The following is a 21,646-nucleotide window of genomic DNA, read 5'->3' as shown; positions in this document are numbered from 1 at the left end:
GATGTAAAGGCCCTCCCTATGAGAGAAGAGGTACACACACCTGATAATTGATTCAGTTATGATTTGTGATAGCAATTTGTTGTTAATTATTTACATTTAAAAATAATAATTCATCACTAAAAAATGTGTTCAAAGGATGTTTTAATACGGTTTTATTAATATCTAAGAGTTTATACATAATTTGTAACTGATTGATAGTGTTATAGTCCTTTTTAAAAGTGAATTATCATTATTTACCCACTGTAGAAAGTAATAATATTACTGCAACTGCCATGAATACATACTATTTTGATAAAAACAACGACCTTGAAATCTAAATCTAAAAAACTACCTGTTCTTTGTTATAACTAGCATTATCTTCTAACTCTCTTTAGATGCTTACTGGGGATTTTGTTTTGCATTTTTTGTGGCCTTCCTGAACCTCAACTCATATCATGGTAAAGTCACATATCTAACAGCAGGTATGCAGATACTTTGAAATTCTTCTCAGGTTACATGTTGTGCTTTATTCCAGTCTACACGCTGTCTTATGGATGTGGAATCATGTTGTTTGCTCTTAGAGGAGCAAAGCGGAAATACAGCTCTCTAAGGTAGGTTGGCTTACTAAAAAGCTGATTTAAATTTTGCACATTGTTCCGATAGATTGACAGACTTTTGTAGCTTTATCACAGGTCAATGTCTTTGAAATTATGGTATTTGTATGATCTTTTTGACAGGAAGCTGAGAAAGAGACAGCGCCCCTGGCGGTAGAAGGAGTTTACAACCACAGAATATATATCTGTGGTTTCTTTCTGCAAGGTAGAAGAGCAGAGTCGTGTTTGATGAACTGAACTTCAGACTCAGAGATGCTGAATTCTACCAGAAATCATGCACATCTCCACAGAAACAGAACACATGTATCATCTGTCAGAAAATCTTATGATCATCTCACAGATCAAATGTATTAGCTATCTCATGGATGAATGGTAGAAAAGTAATTTATTTATGAAACAAGTGATTGTATACTAATGTTTGTTGTCATGAATCATGCTTTTTCATCACTTACTTAGACACAGTTTAAATTAAATGTTTAAATACTGATTCCTGTGTATGTATGCTTGTACTGCTTGAACTACACACTTCTACACAAATATACTTCTAGGGAAAAAGAACAAACTATTGTAATCGCTCAAAGTCAAATGCAGAGGGCTTTATTACATGAAAGTAAGGTACATACAAAATTTCAAGTAACAAAGAAAGTGTTTGGTCTTGGGTTAACTTTAGCTTCAGTCACAGCTAGCCATATTCTCAATCAGCACTTGAAGGGCCCTCAGCCCTCCACCTTATATAAAAAAACAAGACACCAATGACCACGTAATGCATCGTCACCCTGCTGGTATGGTCCAGTTGCACTGCTAGCACAAATGACCATGGAGGTGTGTAGGTTGATGGTAACACCAAAATCAATAACAAAAAAATACAGTGCTGAATAGAAAAGACAGAACTTTTGAAACCACAAAGTATTACCTGATCTGAAGATGTGATCTGATGTTTGGAGTGACTGCTGTTTATGACCTACCTACATTTGTTTAATTTTTTTCTCCTCTACTTTCTAAAAACAACAACTCGGTTAGCTTATTTCTGACACTATTGTCATGATAAACTACTTCAAAACTACGCCCCACCCAAGAGCTACATCAGAACAATATAAAAACATTTCCAGTTGAATTAATCAAAGAGCATTAAAAAAACGCATGAGGGCATCACACAGTACTCATGTTGAACATGTAACAATGTATTGTTTTATATGGTGAACATCCACCAACAACAAAGTCAGTTATGGACACATTTTGATTACTGAACTGGGTTTATGACAATGAGTTTAGGAGTGTGGACATTTGTTTGTCTCTGTTCTTGTGTGTGAGGTGATGGATGCATGAAAAAAAGGTAAATGTGGAACTACTTCAAAGTGTACAGCACAAAATCACATTACTTCAGTACACACTCAGGGGCATTCATGGTGAGGGAATTTAAAGAGCTGGGTGTCATGTGAATCAAAAACATACTTGACTGTTTGTCATTATCTGCAGGGGTGTGATCAGATAGGTGGGCGGGGCAGCGATAAAGTTACTTGGCGTTGGTAGAGCTGCTGAGCATCTTGCGGACGGCCTGGGTGATGGAGTCACGGTCGATGCCATAGATCTTGAGCAGCTCATGTGGTTTACCACTGCGCGGGACATGGGACACGGCCAGACGATGCAAATTGAAGCCAGACTCATTGACCATTGCAGAGGACACTGCCTCCCCAAGGCCACCTGTGGAACAACAATTAATCAGATGTGTGGAGGGAAGACAAATCCTCATTGAAGGATGGGGGAACCCAATCGCCTCAAAGGCTTTAAAGCTTAATTGACAGCAAAAATGAGGCTGCGTATAAGCATGATGTCATTATGTATACAGTACTTAGAGAGGAACAGAAAATATTACAAACAAGTTAAAACTAAACATGTCCTCCACCACTATATCACTATCTGGTCCAGATGTAAAATGAATGAGATTCCCAACATCAGACTGAATCCTTTGTCTAGTCAAGTCCGTGCCATCACCCGTCCCCTTTCTCTTAACAGGCATAGGGCATGGCTGTCTGTGTTATCTAGGTCACACAGAGCCCCATGGGCACAAGCTCAGTTAAGGAAATCTGACAGCACTCTGCCTCTCTGGCTCTCGCAAAATGCACCACAATACCAATACCTTGCCTGCAATGAGGGCACGCAACATCCAGTCAGCCTCCCCTCAGCCAATGAGCAAATGCCACCACATTGCGTCTCTGTCGCTGAACCAATGAAAACATGCCACCACAACACACCCCAGGATGCAGACCAATGACATGGGCCCTGCTGCATTATGCTGAGAGGCTTGTTGCTGTAAGGTTGGTGGTGGTCATACAATATGCAGAAGCTGAACAGTAAGAGCAAATTTCATGGAAACATACCTTCGTAGTAGTGGTCTTCCACAGTGAGGATCCGTCCCCTGGTAGCACGCGTGTGGTCGATAATAGTTTTGATATCCAGTGGTTTGATTGTGAAGGGGTCAATGACCCTGACAGATATCCTCTCTGAAAATTAAGTTCATTCAGTTGAGGGATATGAAATATAGCATAATAATGTTAATGGCTTTGCTTCAACTGAGACACGTAATTCAATTAGTGGTTTTAAGGCCAGGATGTCCTTGTAAATGCCTGTTTTAATCAGTAACTAGTGATTAATATCCACACAATGCATGTATTGTATGAAATATCAGTTAAATTACGTTAAAATCACAAATGTAGCTTCTATAGATAAAGGTTTGTTTACACCAAGCCGCACTGTTGCAAAATCAGTGGCCAAAATGTATACAATAAATATTTTACATCAAGTTTTAATTCACAGTAATGCTCAAAACTACACCTGGTAACATTGAAGAATCCAACCTTTATTTCACCAAATTTTAAATGTAATTTATTAAAACAATTTATAACTGTCTGTGCCAGTTCTGATAAACAGTGAATCATCTTCAAACATGGTCATCCAGTATGAGTGACAGTGATTCAAAATATCATATTCTGTATCTGTTGGATATGTAAGATGTGATTTGGTATATATCTTATCTTTAATGATCAAAAAGTATTTCATGTACTGTACCTTTCTTTAAATGTTCAGCTGCAGCCAGGGCCTCATGCAAGGTCACTCCAGCTGCCACTATGGTCACCTGGTCCTCTTTGCTCTGGTACACCACCTGGCAAGGAGAGAGGTGTCATCTTCTGTTTCAGGTTACAGTGTTGACAGTGCTTCTTGTGTTCATTTTGTAGCAATATTTCTCTATTTTTCTAATTTTCCTCACACCACCTTAACAGCTATGTGAGCACAAAGACTGTCTCACCTTAGCTTGTCCAACATGGAAGTCCTCATTGCTGTTGTAGATGATGGCGCAGTCTTGGCGGCTGGTTCGGATGTAGCAAACACCCTTTTTTGAAGGGAAACATGACAATCATCACTGGGACATTCTTTCGGCGAATAGGCTGTTTTGCTAATAAATAATGTTTCACAGGTACTGTATGAAAGCATTTCGGTTTTTACATACCTTTGTGGAAGCAGCCAGTTCCACAGCCTTCTCTGTAGACACACCGTCACAGGGGTAGAAAATGGTCGCATTGGGAAGGGCCCTGAACATAGCCACGTCCTCTAGACCCATCAGAGAGGGGCCTTCCTCTCCTGTAATATGTACATATAGTTGATTTCATACGTCAAACATTTATAAAGTCCCAAAGGCTTTTTTCACAGGTCAGGTGAGCTGATGCATGCAGATGTACAGACATAAAGCCAGACTTTGCATGCAGAATACCTGCACTAACAGAGGGACACCTGGTTCCCTGTTGACAGCTTCCAGGGCAGACAGGAAGGGAGAAAAGGGGAGGATTGAAAACTAGCTGTGAGAGCAAAGGGGGTAAATACAGCAAGGAAAACACAGGATTAGAGGGAAAGTGATAAAGGATTGAAAAGACTGCACACTAACAAACACACACAGATCATTCTTTTATACATGTATCACCTTAAGTGAAACTGTGAATAAGGTCAAATAAAATGTCTGTTTTCAAATGTCTGGCTTCAGTGTGAGGGGAATAAAGGTGTGTGAGAGGGGTTGTGGTGTGCCTGGCTCATCAGCAGCAGGTTACTAACCGGTGGACAGGCCGCAGTGGGAGCCACACAGGTTGATGTTGCTGTCTGAGAAGGCTGCCATGCGGAGCTGGTCGTAGGCGCGGGTGAAAAAGGAAGCAAGAGTGCTAGCAAACACAACATTCCTCTCACGGGCAGCACATCCCATTGAAACACTGACCTGGGAAAGGAAATTATTATTTTTTGTTAGTACCTATATAACAGCACAAGAGATATAACCTTTCAACGGTCACACATGCTTGATCCCCAAAACATCACAGAGAGGTCCAAATATCTGCCGCACAAACTGTATTTGAAAGCCTCTTTGAACCAAAGACCACGTTAAGACAGTCAAAGAGTAGAGGTTTCTCCAAAGCTCCACAGCTTATTTGTCCATCTGTGTGGAATCAGTTGCATACCTCTTCATCCAAATCATTTCCTTTGTCCTGTCTCTAAGATTCCAGCCCCACAACTTATTTCCTTTGTTCTGCAAAAGCAACAGCTAAGCATCCATGAAAGTGCAAATGTGATGTTAGATCAATTCTTATAGATCAATCAGAGAAAGCAAACTACTTCTTTAAAGCCTGCTTTTGAACTAGCAGATGTTTCATCCAAACCAAGAGTAGGAATCCATTCATAATTAATGTATACAATAAAAGGACATTTCTTTGTTTTTATTTTATAGTGTCAAAAGTATATTATATACTAATAAATATTCGATGTAACTGGTATTCATCCTATTTCTACTAGCCAAAGACCTTTTGCCATTCACATTTGACTTTTCTCATGCATTCGGCCAGATGGTCCCACCCTCTGCGCTGATTAATATTTTACTTCTGACTACACTTGTCATGACTGCTTATCATCATACACACGCCTGACCTACATTGGAGTTGGCTGCTGCTGGAGCCCTAACAGCACAAGGAATTAATGTCCGATCGCCTCTTTCCAAATTATTAATCCAAGCTCAGATAAGATATTTACAGAGGCAGAAGAAGGGGTGCTGTCAGCAGCAGCCACAATGGCCATCACAAGGTAGATGACTCGCATTATGGATAGACAAGTCATGTATAATTAAATAATCAGACTGACAGCTGTGAGATGTAGGTTTGTACTCATATCCAATCAGAGCTGAGAACGAGCAATTTAATCAGCAAAATTCCCACATTAAACAGAAAGAAGGAGGTTTTGTTTGTGTTTTTTAATAAGTTTTTTAAAAAAAGACACAGAAGATATATATATTTTAAATAAATATATGTTTTAAAATATCTTTGTGAAATCAGCTTAATTCTGTAGATTCATGAGGGATCCTACCATGTTCTGCTGAGCGATGTAGCACTCCACAAAGCGGTTGGGATGCTCATTCTTGAAGATCTCTGAGTAGGTGAGGTTGTTAGTGTCTCCATCAAGGGCCACAACGCGTTCATTGTAGCGGCCTAATTTGGCCAGCGCCATCCCATATGCCTTCCGTGTGGCAATCTATAAAGACAGAAGGGCCAAACAAATCAATCATTAACAAAGGTTGTTGGTTCATCTGTATAAATAATTAAATAATTAGCCTCTGTGGTTTCTGTAGACATTGTGTGAACTTGCTGCTCCAGTGTGCGGGCGACAAACCTTTTCGCCAGCCTTGTAGCTGGGTGCGCTCGGCATCCTGATGTTCCTCAGGCTGACCGGTGGGGAGTCCTCTACGGGGGCAGGAGGGTACAGGTGCTTGCTGCTGTTCATGATGCGGCTCTGCAGATCCTTCATAACCATCTCCGCCATGTCTTTGGGCAGAGGTTTGGCATGCCACCCCAGCTTATCCTCTGCAGCTGAAACCACACGACATCACATTGGTATAGAATTAAACATTGTGTAAGGGTTACACACTTGGGCTTGTTACGTAATATGCACTAGAGTGAGAGCAATGCATTTGCAGATGAGGAGTGGATAGTGACAGTTACCTGGAATGCCTTTGCCCTTGATGGTTTTAGCAATGATGGCGGTGGGCTGATGACGTGGTTGGCTCAGAGCCTTGCAAAGCTCCTCCACACTGTGTCCATCCACAACAATGGCATGCCATCTACACATACACACACCCACATTAAAGCCACATATTGAGACACACTTGGTACAGTATAATTGATATAGGTAGATGGAATGGACACACACCAGGACAGTGTTAACTAAATGTAATAGTTATGGATAGACATTATATGTGCTAGTTGTATTACCACCACCTTCTATATAATCTTCCAAAACAGCATATAGAGTACATTGACACTATCAGTCTCAACTGCCATGTGGATTTTCAGTGTTATTCATTATTACCCAAAAGCTTCACAGCGTTTCTGATATTTCTCCACATGATGCTGCAGGGGTGCAGGGTCACTTTGGCCCAGACGGTTGATGTCCATGATGGCCACCAGGTTGTCAAGCTGGTAGTAGGAGGCGAACGACATTGCCTCCCAGACGGCACCCTCTGACATCTCGCCGTCCCCCAGCAGGCAGTACACACGATAACTGAGTTAGAGAACAGGGTGAGATTATGCGATTAGTGTGTGTCTCTCTGTTTGTGTATATATGTGTGCGTGGTGAACGATCAGATGAGGACGGGGTGCAAATCTCACGAAAATGTTCTTTGACACTTTTCCAGTTGGACTGATTCTCTCACCATTATCTGACAGTTGTGATGGTAACCAGCTGTGACATGATAAAAGCTTCCTGAGGCCCTTGAAGGTGTGGCTGAAACCTGCAAGTTTCACACCTGCTTCTAAAACATGTATTCTATAAAAATCCCACAGTCTTTAAATGGGACAAATCATCATCTTATTTTATAAATAAAAATAAGTATTTTTCTGGCTTTAATTATTAATGTAGACATAGAGTCCTATGGGTCAAATATTAGCCTACCAGATTGAGTCAAAATGTCCTCTATAAACAGTAGGTGCATTAGCCAATGTATTTGGTTTCTTTTTGTCACCATACAAAGGTAAAATAACATAGGAAAATTGAATGATTATTGATACTAAATTAGAACAATAGACTTCGAAAAAATATGCATGGTTGAAAGCACAATGCCTGAATTTGAATCTGAGAATAAATCAGCCTGGATGGTAAAAAATAAGTGAGATATGACTGCAGGGCCTGTGATTATTAGAGCAGAATAATCGTGAGAGTAGAGCATGTAGCCGCAGCACACGCCCACAAAAAACTGGAAAATCACAATCACTGAGCACTCGAGAGAAGTATAATGGGGACCTAAAATTTAAATTAAGATAATCCTAAAAATGCTTTGTACATCTACACACCACATTCAGTCAGTGTGTAACTATAAATGGCAAGGGATTTTTAAATGCATGAAAGACATTTAAAATGCAAAAAAAACAAAAACAATTAAATGTTTATTCTTTCATTCGTATGTGTCCACATGTATGAAAGATTACCTGGACTTGTCAAAGTATTTCCCACTGTAAGCCATTCCACAGGCCACACCAAGACCCTGCCCCAAGGAGCCAGTGGCTATGTCCACAATCTGCTGCTTCTGAAATAAACACATACACATTCACAATAAAATGTTGTTAAAGAGAGCTGGAAACCTGTTTGTGCTGCCTGACATGATTCACAAGGTGTGGTACAGTATGTGACAGCTTACAGGGTTTGGGTGGCCCTCGAGGGCAGAGTCAACCTGGCACAGACTGAGGAGCTCGCTCTCCTTCAGGAAGCCCGTTTCAACCCACATGGAGTACAGGGCCGGAGCAGCGTGACCCTGTGGAAGAAAAAACGATCACAAATCAACATTATGTTCGTCAAAATACACTGAAGTAGTTCAAGGAAAAGTTTGAATTCTGTTGGACAATTAAACACCCGACTCTCACCTTGGACAGGATGAAGCGATCACTGTTGAAGTTCCTGGGATCTTCAGGGCGGTACTTCATGGTGTAGAAGTAAAGCACAGACATGATTTCTGCCACACTGCAGCATGATGTAGGGTGTCTGTAGGACAGAGGAGACAGTGCTGTTCTATCAGACATAAGTACATTAACATACACACAGGAATGTACAGTAGCCACAAAGAAACACAGACATATGTTGAAAATCAGGTTTTAATGAATACTACAATGCATTTTATTACACGTGGAAAGTGATGCTAAAGACTTATAATGCTGTACTATCATTGCAGAGTTGTGACTAGAGATACAGTCAATGTAATCAAGTTGTGAATTCATGTAAAAATGTAAAATTACTGTTATTGAAAATAGTACATATACACCCTTATGAGAAGGATAAAAAGGGGAACATTTCAGTGGGATTTTGTAATCAATGACCAAACAAAAGCAAAGTATAGTTAATTGACCAAATAACTGCTTTTATTTTCAATGTCACAAAGCCTTGGAAAACCCCAAATAGTTGCTTGTTGGACCAGTAACTATATTTGAAATGAACTGAAATGCTGTATAAAGATTGTTTGTGGTTTAAATAGAGCCCATCACAGAGCCTCATGGACAACATGCTGTATACTTTACTCAAAGGCACTCAATTTTTGGTGATATCAATGGCTGGTTATTGGCCTTTCCCCCTAATAAAGGTATTTGAGTATTTCACTCAATAATGAACAAATATATAACACATGCAGAAGTTATTTGACCTTAATTTGAGGTTAAGCAACATTCTGTAAAATGTAATTCAGTGTTTCTCTTTGTTCCCATTCAACACTGCAGAACTGAGGAAAGGGGAGTTGGGCTTCAATATGATAACCCTCTTCATTCTTCAAATATACGACAATATTGTGCTTGACACGGGTGTGAATGATAATAAAAATCACAAATATTCTACAGATCTCTAAAGAGACATTCCTTCCCGAATTTTTATGTTGTGACATACATTAAACAATGCAACAGCAATATTTACCATAGCTATAAGAGGACATGATATACAATATTTCAGTTCATCAATTACACTTCTAAAGCCCTTTTCTTACAGCAGCATGCAATACTCAATACCCCACATACATTCCAACGGGCATTGCACATGGGGGTCTATTGTGGTAAACTGCATGTGGGCGTAGAACCTCTCTGAGGTCAGAAATCAAATACAATATTCATCCTGCAAACAAAGTAAATATAAGATTTTGAAATGTAACCAAAAATCATATACAATTGAGTTCTTGTCCAAAATATGAAAATCCGATCATCAGAAAAAAACTCAAGTTTTTTACTTTTAATGTCAGCTGTGAATATTTTACCCTTGTGTATGATATCTGCTCTTTGCTCAAAAGGATAAACCGATGCACGGATATTTCTGCAACATGGTGTATATTTTCTATACTATAAATATTCCATAAAGCAGAACAATATAAAAATGGTGTAGTGTAGTTCTATTTTATTTAATTAATTCAATGATAAGGGATAAAGTGCTCAATTTATCAAAAAACATTTTTGGATGGCCAAATTGATTCCTCCATTAGACCAAATGAGGAGAACAAAGGCAGGACATGCTGTTCCTTTGGCCTTTCACTTGCATGTCTGTGTGTGCATCTGAACATGCATGTATGTAGTCCACTAGATGTGATTGCTGGTGTTCAATGTATGCATGCTGCAAAGAAATATTACTTTTGCATTATGTTTTGCCCACAGTTTGAATGTCTGCATTGCATTCACAGTATTAAAGCTCATATCTGAGAGTCAGTGGAGGCAACTCACCCGCTGCCTGCTGCAGTTGTTGCCTTGATGGAGTTGATTCGGAGGCGGTTGGCGATGTTCCTCAGCGCCTGCACTGTCTGCTGGTCAGGTTTGTGGTAATCCTCCATGAAGGCAAAATTACAAGTTCCTCAGCACAAGAAAAGTGGACCAACTATGATCCTGTATTGAGTTTGTATGTTTTGAATGTGTGTATGATAGAGTGAGGGTTGCCAGAGAGCAGCACCTGTGTGTGTGTGTTAGTAACAGAGCCAGAGAGAAAGAGAGAGAGAATGGAAGAGAAGCTGGATTTATCCTGTCAGGCGTGCGGACACATAGATGCACAAGGACACACTGCACACAGACACACACACAGACACACACACACACACACACACACACACACACACACACACACACACACACACACACACACACACACACACACACACACACACACACACACAGAGGAGGAGGAGGAGGGGGAAGCCTGTGACGTGAGCTGGGTGTTGCTGCTAAAATTGAATGCCACTCATTTCATTGGCTACTGTGTGACTGTGATGGTGGAGGTGTGTCTCAGCTAGATGTGCATTAGTGTGTCTGTAAGGAGAGGCTGGATAATTTGGAGGGGCTGGGTGGGGGTTTGGGGAGGGGCTTGGGGGCATTTGAAGCATCTCACCCTGATTTACTTTGGCGTTAGCTACTGTCTGAACTAATAATTCAGGTCTTGATGGTAGGTGTGAATGTGAGCGTGAATGGTTTTCTGTCTCTATGTGTCAGCCCTGTGTTCAGATGGCGACCTGTCCAGGGTGCCCCGCCTCTCGCCCAACGTCAGCTGGCATTAGCTCCAGCCCCATGTGACACTCAGGGATATAATGGCGTATAGCCAAAGGATGGACAGTTGTTTTTGAATTTGTTATTCACTCACAAAAACACCCAGTCTTTTGTTTGCCCTTATTTGCTTTTGTTGGAAATTAACCAGGAAAATAAAGATGATGAATTTGGGGAACAAAGGGTGAATTAGAAAGAGAAAAAGAGGGAAAGACAGAACAAAAGAGAGAATGTGAGAGACACAGAGAGCAAGATAATCCATCCACAAAAAAAAAGCATACATTCATATTCCACAAAAATCGATGAAACAACAAAACCAAGAGAAAAATAAAATAAAAAATAAAGACAACTTTCTCAACTCAACACAAGTCCGAAAGACTAAATCATCCTGTTCAGTTTAGAATTACACATTTTTTAAGCTTGCATACTGATGAATTACTCCACATCTTTTAACCTAACTCTTGGTCTTGGCTTTCAACCATGCTGATAATTTATAGGAAAGACACAGAGAGAAAGATGGCTACAGTACCTCTTCATCCTTCCTTAAACATGAACAATTCATTAGCAAACATACACACACACAAATACATGCACAGGATATACAAGGTACAAGGTTAAATTATTGCCATTCTACATGAGGGTTGCACAATAAAGGGAAATTTGTAGTCCCATTTTGCTACAATAGAAAGTACACACACACACACACACACACACACACACACACACACACACACACACACACACACACACACAAGAAACAATATATGTGGAGGATGGAGGTTGAATTTTGTAGCCTCATAGCCTGAGGAAAGAAGCTGCTCTGAAGTCCGTTGATACGGCAGCTGATACTTCTGTAACACTTGCCAGACGGCAGCAGGGTGAAGAGGCTGTGGCTGGGTGGTTATTGTCTATATAATAAAAGTTGGTTTAACTGTCCTTATAGTACATAATGTATAGTGATACAGTTGTATACTATAGCATAGAATAGCATAGTATATGTTGTATAGTGTGAGGCCTATTTAGTGTTTAACGTGTTATGCAACTCAGATCATTTCTGACAGTTAATGCTCCAAGATGTTTTTACACTTAATGATTTTTTTTCACACATTAGTCACAGTACTGTCCTACTAACTGGTCCCTTACAGGTTAAACAACACTTGAATCAACATAATTATTTTTAAAGAAAGCCATAAAAGGCTTTTCTTTAACTCTTTCATGTCGTCATGGTAACATTCTGGAAAAATATTATTTAACCCTCCTGTCGTGTTCGTTTCTCCCCCCTTACTTTAGTGTTCCCGGTCAAATTTGACCGGTCTGTTTTAACTGCTCTTACATTAACACAAAAACCATTAATCATCACCACATTTTATTTAATGAGTTTTGAGTTTTTTATTTTTTTATTTGCTTGTTTTACGGAAAAGGCTCTGCGTGGGCTTGACCCACCTTCTTTACATTAATTAATTTAACAGAGGGCTGACTGTGGTAATGGCAACAAGGCCACCACTAGAGGGGACTGTGAGGTGCCACATATGCACAACACATGTAGACAAACTGTGCTGTTGGTCAAGGGAAGTAAATATTTGAATGGCTTACCTTGTGCAAAAAGGCAATGCCCTACATATTCCACTTTAAAGAAACAATTCTAACGATGACTTCATTTAAACCAGAACTGTGATCACGTTTAACTTGACAAGTATTTTATCTTTGCTTCTCGTGTATTGTATATGTGTATCTGTATATTGTTACTTGTAATGTTTCTGTTACCTGCATAGGGATCACGGATGTAAATTAGCATTCTTGCCAACTCCGGCATGTTTTATATCGATATTCATTAACATGCTCTGTCCTTATCAGGAGCAAATTAATAAAATAAAATAGAATATGCTTTAGTGTAGTAATGTGCAAGCAATCTTTGTCATAATTAAGCTGCTTTGGAATTACTGTACTTAATTATTGTTAAACCATTAGAGCAAATTTCTATTTGAGACAGCGAGCATCATGAGATAGTGTATGAGGGAAACCGAGAGGGAGAAGGAAAGAAAAAAAGTGAGAGAATTTAATGGAAGAGCATAATATACCTCATCGGTTTTATTTCTGTCTTCTGTCTCACATGATGATACATTTTCAGTTGTATGACTCTCCCTCTGAGGACACTGTGTTATTGCTACATGAAACGCTCTGCACCAGACCTGATTATAGGCCAAATAATACAGACATGCGTGGACCTCACTGCTCAGAGATCCTTCTACCTTAAGGGTAAAACAGCTGTAGTACAGTACAGAGCATTTATATGAGCTGCTTCCATGAAAATGAAATAAAACATCTGAAATAATGTTTCCTTTCTCTAAAATCTAAGATGACCTATTTACACAGGGAGAGGGGTAGTACCAAAATAACTGTACAATGTCATTCTTGTTGGGGAACGGAGAGGAAATCAAATAATATAAGCAAAAAAAAAAAAAAAAAAAAAAAAAAGATATGCATTGTCCAATGCCTTTTAAGATTTTGGGCCTATGTATGTTACTACCATTATAATAAAATCCTTAAAACAATGTTTTCCTGACATGAAAGACCAAAGAAAAACACAGTCACATTAAATCAGTGAGGCATTATATAGAAAGAAGCTATACTAATCCTGCATGTGTCGCTTGAACATTCGCTGTGTTTCATTACTCCATTTTGAACAGCCTTTCGTTACAGGCCAGTTGTGTTCCTAACACCAAACACCAGAGGGCAATGTCTCCACAGAAATGTGGGATGATAGCTTCTGTGATGGTTTGTAGGATATTCCACCCACTTCATTAGCCAATAACTGAAGAAAACAAAAAACAGAGAGATGACATATTCATCATGCAGAGAGGAGGTTTTGAATTAAGTCATTATTTGAAAATCATTGAACACTGAAGCAATACTAAACAGCAATGAGAAATGAATTTTAGATCACCTTTTGTAATGACAGCAGATGTGTTTAGATGTAAAGTGTATGGGAACAGTCGGATAGAATGACTACAAATCTAAGCATTAGCTGAGCTTATTTTGTAGTTACACATGTGCTCTCTGAGTGTTATTGCTACAATTCATCATCCTCTCCATCCCCTCATTCCTGTTTCCCTGCACCTCTTCAGACATGTGATCATCTTTGTGGATTCCTGCCCTTCGCTGTGGCTGGGAGGTCACATCCCAGCACCTCCGCGCTCACAGCCACGGTGATGCCATCTCTTGAGCCCCCCCACTGCTCTCCTGGTTCCACCGACATTGTCCTTCTCCCAGTTTCCAGCAACTCCTCTGGGCTCCTGGGTCCTGTCAGGAAAGCTTTTCTTCACAGAGCCCCACAGGTGCCAGCCAATGGCAGCCTGGGAAGGAGATGCCACGTGATGGTGTGCAGCCAATGTCCCACACCCACAACTGCACACTTCCTGGAGGGAAAGTACATTCAGAGAGCATGAATGTTTCTATTTTTAATCTCTCTGGCAGAAAAAGAGGAGCAAAGCAACCACTTTTGAAACAATGCCTTAATATAACGCAGAGCATGTGTGAGCGTGGCTATTCGTACACAATGCAGAGCTTTTGTTGGGCTAGAATAATTAATGGGATTTCAGAGGCAGCACAAATGCAGATACACAATACACATATACAGGCCTGCATACATGCACTCAGGCTTGCTGACATGCGCACATTTTGACAAACAAATGAACTCTGGAATATTCTCACACTCATATGCATAGAATCTTACACACATCCATGAATCTTGGTACATTGCTTTAATGCCAGTCGCTCCTTCAGGCTTGGGCCTCTTCCTCTCTGCTCTTATCACTCCATTTCCTTAAATCGCTCTGCAGTCACCATGATGACACAGTGCTTGCCCTTCTATCTGAGAGCTGTCTGTCACCCAAAGGCCCCACCCCCCTGACGGTGTATGAGACAGAAGCATAGGATTTATGATTTGATTATCAACAGAGCATTCAGTCCTATAGCTGTTTGCAGCTGGACTCAATGATCATCCAGGATGAGGGCGCACATAGGAAAAATAAAGAGGTGAAAAGGAGCGAGACATAGAGGCATAGAGGTGGAATCAGTGAATAAGTGAGGTAGTCAAAGCAAAGTGGATAAAGCAACTGGTTGAAAATGAGCATGTTAAAGATTCAGACGCTGAGCTTTAAATAAGCAGAGAGAGTGGATGAAGAGAAACAAAGAGAGAAAGGAAGATTGAGAGAGAAGAGTAGAGTGTGCGAGCAGGGGTTAAGGCTGAGCGTGTGTTGTGGGCTCAGCAGTGAAGTTGACGATGCACTGGGAGAACAGTTGCGCTGCAGGGCTTTCAGGCTCCATCACTACTGCTCTCCTTCAAGCAGCTCCACCAACACACTCCCTCACACACACGCACACAAATATACACACAGCTCTCTCATAAACATGCAAAAACACTGATTGTTGCATCAGTGCTTTTGCATGAGTGCCTGCAAACCAGGTTTTACATGCAGAGTGAGGCCATGAAATCAGACGTCAAGTGACACGTGCCAATATTCGAACTTGTTTCAGAAACGCCAAACCCTCATTACCATAAGATTTCAGTTATGCAGCAGGTGAACATACAGAAATGCTGAAAGAGACTGAGATCAACTGAAAACGGCACTAGAAAGAAAATAGCAGTTTTGCAGTTTATGAGTGAAGCGTGAATATAGCTTTATTGCGATCTGATTTAAAAAAAGGGAGGGAGGGAGAGGATAAGGCTGAAAGATAGAGCACATAGAGTAAAAGCTAAGTGCATTTACAAAGAGACCAAAATAACATCTGTTTGAGTGACTTGGATGTGTAAACTAAAAACCTGCATTTTTATTGAGTCAACACATCACAATCTCTTTAGAGGTTGGCCAAACACAACATTTACACAGGACTTCATCTCAGCAGAGCTAAGGGCCAATGACCTCCTTTGTGCAGAATTATAGCATATTTGTCTGTTGTGCTTATGCACAGATTACAAGACATCTTCATAGGGAAACCTCAGAAAAAAATACATCACTGGGTAATTAAGATTAGAATGTCCCTTTATCTGTTACTATAAGAGCAGAAAAGCCTAAAACTCCTGTTTACTAATGATTCTGGTTCATGTGAATCTGCATATTTGAATACAGTTCATTTTGGTTTTGAGTGTTTGGTGGCGCAGAGAGCGAAGAAGCAGATCAAATCATAGGTGGGGGCAGACTGCTGCGTGGAGCCAAATGGCATCCGTGGTCCCTGGAGGCCAATGCACCCTCTGTTTATATTTTACTCCATTTTCAGTGAAAATAAACTGCAATGCGCTTTCCCACCAGGGACTACAGACTGGGTTTGTGGGTGTTTAAAGAGGGATACTTTTTTTCAAAATAAAACACAAACACACATAGATACATGCACATTGGCTATTCGAGGTGAATGAACACAGAAACCTAAAACTATTATTTCCACCATCCTCACTACCATACGGCCATCTTTTGAGGGAAATCAAATCATCGGTGAAGAGGAAACCAGGTCAAGAACAACAGGAGAAAAGAAGAAAAAAAGCAAAGGAAAGAACATTTATCAAGAGTGAGGTTGGAAAAAGAAATATGCATCCTTTAAAAGTACAAAGTACTGCTAATAGAGTACTATGTTTAAATCAGGGTAAAGTGATGTAAAGTGTCAACATATTTTCTGAACACTTACTTGCTTTCTTGCCAGGAGCTATGTGAAGATTTGTGCATTAAATATAAAGTTAGAGCCACTAGGCTTTTAGCTTAGCTTAGCTTAGCTTAGCTTAGCTTAGCTTTTTAGCTTAGTTTAGCTTAGATTAGTTTAGCTTGGTGTAAAGACTGGAGGCGCTGGGAAAAACAGTGCCTACCAGCACCCCTAAAGCTCAGCAATTAAGACCTGTACTCTTGTTTATTTAACCTGAGGGATTTTTGTGCTGAAACTATTTCTTATCCAGGTGCAGCAACTTCCTGGAGTGTGGATGGATTAAACAAATGGGATATAACATGTTATTTAGTAAGCTTTAGAGGTGCAAAACCGGTTCATGCTAAGCTTAGCTAACTGCCTGCTGGCTCCAACGTTCCATTTACTGTATAGATATGAGAGTGGTATAGATCTTTATATTTGTGTTTTACCCAAAAATGTCAAAATATTTGAGTGTCCCCTACTGGGGGCAGTTGTGTGCATCTAAACATGTAGTAACATATTTATTCTACACACCCACATGACTTGAAGAAGCTCGACTTAAAGCAAAATATATGATCACTTGCCTCTTTTTTCTCTTATTTGCCAGCCCTTGAGTTACATAATCAACAAGTGCCAATTAATATTTAATAAATAATGTGATCAATACATTTCTGCCATTGGACACATGCAGTCACATAATTACCAGCAACACAGAAACACACACACACACACACACACACACACACACACACACACACACACACACACACACACACACACACACACACACACACACACCACCTCATCTATAGGTGAATAATTCAAGACGATAGCAGAAACCATTATACGGGGCAAACAGGTAAGATGATACCTTGAGCCTCGTCCCTGCCTCCTCGCAGTCTTTCTCCACCTCTCACCAAACACTGCTGCCGTTCACTCACTGACCAGCCTGCCAGGGAAGAAGATGAGTGTTTTTTGCGCTTTGTTGCCAGCTGGGACATGTAGGTGAAGCAGAGGCCTAGGTTCAGCTCTTCTACTCTGGCAGGTATTTTCACTACACAGACTACAATATCACAGTGGTAGCCTACTGAACTGTGGTCCCTGCTATCTGAGCTAACTGCAACTAAAACGTTTTACGATATCAGGTTCTGTTTTTATGTTGTAGTATAGTTTATCGATATTATTGAAAGGATTATGTGGCAAAGAAAATACCATTAATTTAAATACTTTAACTTTTATATTACACTGCGAAATCAGTCTTGCCTAACAGTTGCTGTTTCATAGCAACTGTTACGCAAGACTGACCAACATAACAAGTAAAACATTTGCCTGAAAATAGAATCCAGACAAGAGTTGTTAAAGGGTCTTATGAGGGTCAGAGCTATCGTTTGGTCATTAGTTTTTCATAAGGGTAGGATTAACGTGTAGCTGTATGCATGACAGATGTACAAGTGCCTCGTGTTGCAGTTGCCATTCGTAACTTACAAATTAACATATTTTATGGTACAACAATGTTAAAAGTGTTGGTTTAAGACAAGGTTATGTCTTTACAAAAACTAAACACCACAAAATAAATGACATAATTTGACGTTAATAAATTGACTGATGATTTAGTCTTTTACAGAGTCATAGATCTTCCCAGTGATGACAGGGACTATGTCGTTCTTTGCAGGATTCTGTAACATTTTAATCTCTAACATTTTAATCTCTGTTTGACCCCAGCGTAAAAGCATCTAAATTAAAAAAAAAAAATTCTGAAGGTAAAAGTGTCTGTACATCTCTTTTAAAAATAGATCGGTAAAGGAACAGTTTTATACTGTACATAAATCTGAAACTTTACAGAATCTGCTTGCTCACAAAGAACGGCTGTATTGGTAGAGAGGCATGTATGTGTGTGTTACATCTAGATCTGGCAAAGTGGTGTTGACTTACTTTCTCATCATGGACACATGCACTGGCAAATGGGAAATGTAGTTACAGTATGTTCAAAAGGGACTGGTTTAAAGGAGGGCAACATATTGTCAGTTGAAAGGACACATTTTTACTGACTTTGGCGGGAGATACTTGAATGTCATTATAGCAAAATTAGTTCTGGTAATGGTGGACATGATCCATTATATCATTTGGTATACAGATTTGATGTTTTTAAAGCTGTTATAAGTAATAAAACATTGTTTATTATAACAATGTATCAAACAAAACAATGTAAGTAGTGTGACAATATTGTAATGAATCTACAGAGAATTATCACCTGAATCTGCAGCTCCGCTATGTTGAGTTTCAGATGAATATTTCACTGTTTGGATCACATCTTTACTTTTTTTTTTTACTCTCACTGCTCTCATTTTGGTGTTTTCAGTTGCAGCAGCTGTTTTCAGCAATAACAGCTCCAAAATACCTACTGTTCCATTCCTACTCAGCACAAAACAACAGCCAGAGTTTGTTGCTAACTGGAGAACATAGTGGAGCATTTAGCAGCTAAAGGAAAAGATATGTCTCCCAGGAGTGTGTGGAGAACAAAAACAGAGCTAAAAGAGAGTGAATGCTGGACTTAATTATATACTTATTTATTTATTTTATTTTATATATTTTCTCAGAAAAAAGTTACATTAATAATATTTTCAAGTAGGAAATCATAGCAGTTGTCACAAATGGAGGGGCTAGTATTTAGTGACCAACAGTTATACCATAATGGGAGATGGGATGAATGCTGTTTTCTGTCTTAATCCATCATGGATTGTGGATCTGGGAATTTGGAAGGCAGCAATGTTTTTTATTTGGATATATAGTTCAAATTTTAAGCAAAAGACTGAATAAGACTCATATTTAACCACTGACTTGATGGCTTTTTTTTAGAAAGAGAGAAAACCATGAATATTTACCATAGCATGTAGGGTGCTTTATTGGAAAGTGTACCAATGTAAGTTTAATAAGCTAAGTTTCTAAACCTGTGTTTTAATGGTAGGCTACCACAGTGGTTTTCTTATTGACCTTCACGTGAGTAATGGATGCTGCATGTGACACTGTTTGAAAGTTGTCTCTTTTTATTGCACAGCGCTACATTGCGCACATGCCATGGCACCTTTATTTGATGTGAGCAGTCTTGTGCAGCAGCAGCAGCAGCAGCAGCAGGAGGAGGAGAGCTCGTTTCACTGTTCACTGGCGCCGTGACGATAAGTAGGCAGCGGATGAGGATGCTCTGTTGTGTGGTGCGCACTCTCCTGTCTCCAGCTCTCCACGATCACCATGGAAGAGCTTAATTAATGCACGGGCTGTATGTGTCCCTCCTGCTGCCGGAGCTGATGCATATTAAACCGCCGTTTGAGACCGGACTTACGATTTTCGCCTCGCGAAGCTCTGGACCCGTGTTACCGAGCGGAGAGGACCGCGGCTGAGTCCTAAAGTCTTCGGGGAAGGTAGAGCACGGTGCGGTTTCTGCTCCACGGAACTGAAGTTAGCCTCTTAGCATAGCTGCGTTTTCCCTGCATGCAGGCAGCGGTGATGCCTTTTCATTATTGTCAGAGGACAGCAGCTATTATTAAATGGCCACTTTCCTCTCGACGCTGTCATGTTTTGTTGATTCAGGGGAGGAGATTCATCGACTTGTCATGAACAATAGATTTAAATACATTATAATAGAGCATCAGGGCTGATAACAGGCTGGCACCTTTTTTTTTTTCTTCTTTTTTTTTTTTTTTCTACAAACGGAGGTGGGCTCTGGTCATGTGGACTGTCCACTAGATTAGCCCTGAGTGTAAGAGCATCACTGATTGAGGTTTGTTGTAATATCGTTGCCAGCTGTTTCTGCTGAGCAGCGAGGACCATCTGACGGCTGTGCGGTGCTCAGGTTCCACTATGAGCGCTCGGAGTCAAGCCAGTCTGTCATTTCACATCATTTTTGGGGTGATTTCATCCCATCCTACCTTGGTGGCGTCCAAGGAGAAATACGAGGACGCTTGATGATGGTTCATTTGTCACGAGTCGCTCGTGGAAATGTCAGTGTTGGGTTTTTTATTTTTTATCACGGGTGCACGGTCGACGTTGTCGATGCAGCAGTCAAAATTAATATTCCAAAATAAGCGCATTTTGCATTGTTCACATATTGAGCTTGCACTAGCCCGGGCTACATGAAGGCAGCAATCCTAGCACAAAGGAGATGTGAAGCTGGCAGCCTGAATTCACCACAAGATGTGCAGTCTTACATCACAGCAACACTCATAGCCCATTTTTTCTATGCAACATGAAGATGAATTCCTCTTGGAGCATCACTGCAATGTGACCTTTTCTGTTTCTTGCTCTGCGGGCCTGCTCGGCAGTTCAAGGACTTACACAACTGACCAAGTGATGCTTGAGAGTGGCAGCTCTGAATTTACAGCTTAATTTGTGTGTGCTTTTGGACATCTGCATGTCCTCTGCTTTCATTTTTTCCCCTCATAGAATATGTTCAGTTAAGGAAATGTTGTTTAACAAAAGCAGGCTCTTGATAGCAACATGAGAACAAGGCCAACCTCATTTCTAGTTTTGAACGATCCTCGGCTTCCGTTGCACATCTCACTATTTTCACTGTTTGAGGCTCACACCAGGATACCTCTCACATAAGATCACATTATTTTACTTGCATGTTTTAGGGGAAACAAATTGCCTTTTTTTTACTTGAATAGACTAGAGCTATTCAAGAAGCTGTCCAAGACTTATTGGCTTTATTCTGCCATATTTGACTATTGCAGTTATGTCGAAGCTGAAGTAAAAGTTCTCACATAAATATTTATTGTTGGCTAGGATGTGCTGTATATACACCAATATGAATAACATCTG

General features: G+C 40.2%; 1 protein-coding gene across 1 annotated transcript; it reads right to left on the bottom strand.

Annotated features, from left to right (window-relative positions):
• Positions 1–2,106: 2,106 nt before the first annotated feature.
• LOC129106078 (transketolase-like) lies at positions 2,107–10,461 on the bottom strand. Its single transcript, XM_054617401.1, has 14 exons — positions 10,355–10,461; positions 8,531–8,648; positions 8,308–8,421; positions 8,099–8,196; positions 6,984–7,175; positions 6,617–6,735; positions 6,288–6,484; positions 5,985–6,149; positions 4,695–4,851; positions 4,099–4,229; positions 3,898–3,981; positions 3,660–3,753; positions 2,972–3,094; positions 2,107–2,294 (listed from the first exon to the last, which is right to left on the bottom strand). Exons 1-14 carry the CDS (start codon positions 10,459–10,461, stop codon positions 2,107–2,109), a joined length of 1,887 nt encoding a protein of 628 aa, XP_054473376.1.
• Positions 10,462–21,646: the final 11,185 nt, after the last annotated feature.

The sequence above is a fragment of the Anoplopoma fimbria genome, chromosome 17 (genome assembly GCF_027596085.1).
Source record: "Anoplopoma fimbria isolate UVic2021 breed Golden Eagle Sablefish chromosome 17, Afim_UVic_2022, whole genome shotgun sequence".
NCBI lineage: Eukaryota > Metazoa > Chordata > Actinopteri > Perciformes > Anoplopomatidae > Anoplopoma > Anoplopoma fimbria.
Note: the sequence above shows the minus strand (reverse complement) of the source record. Positions and strands in the feature narration are given on the sequence as shown.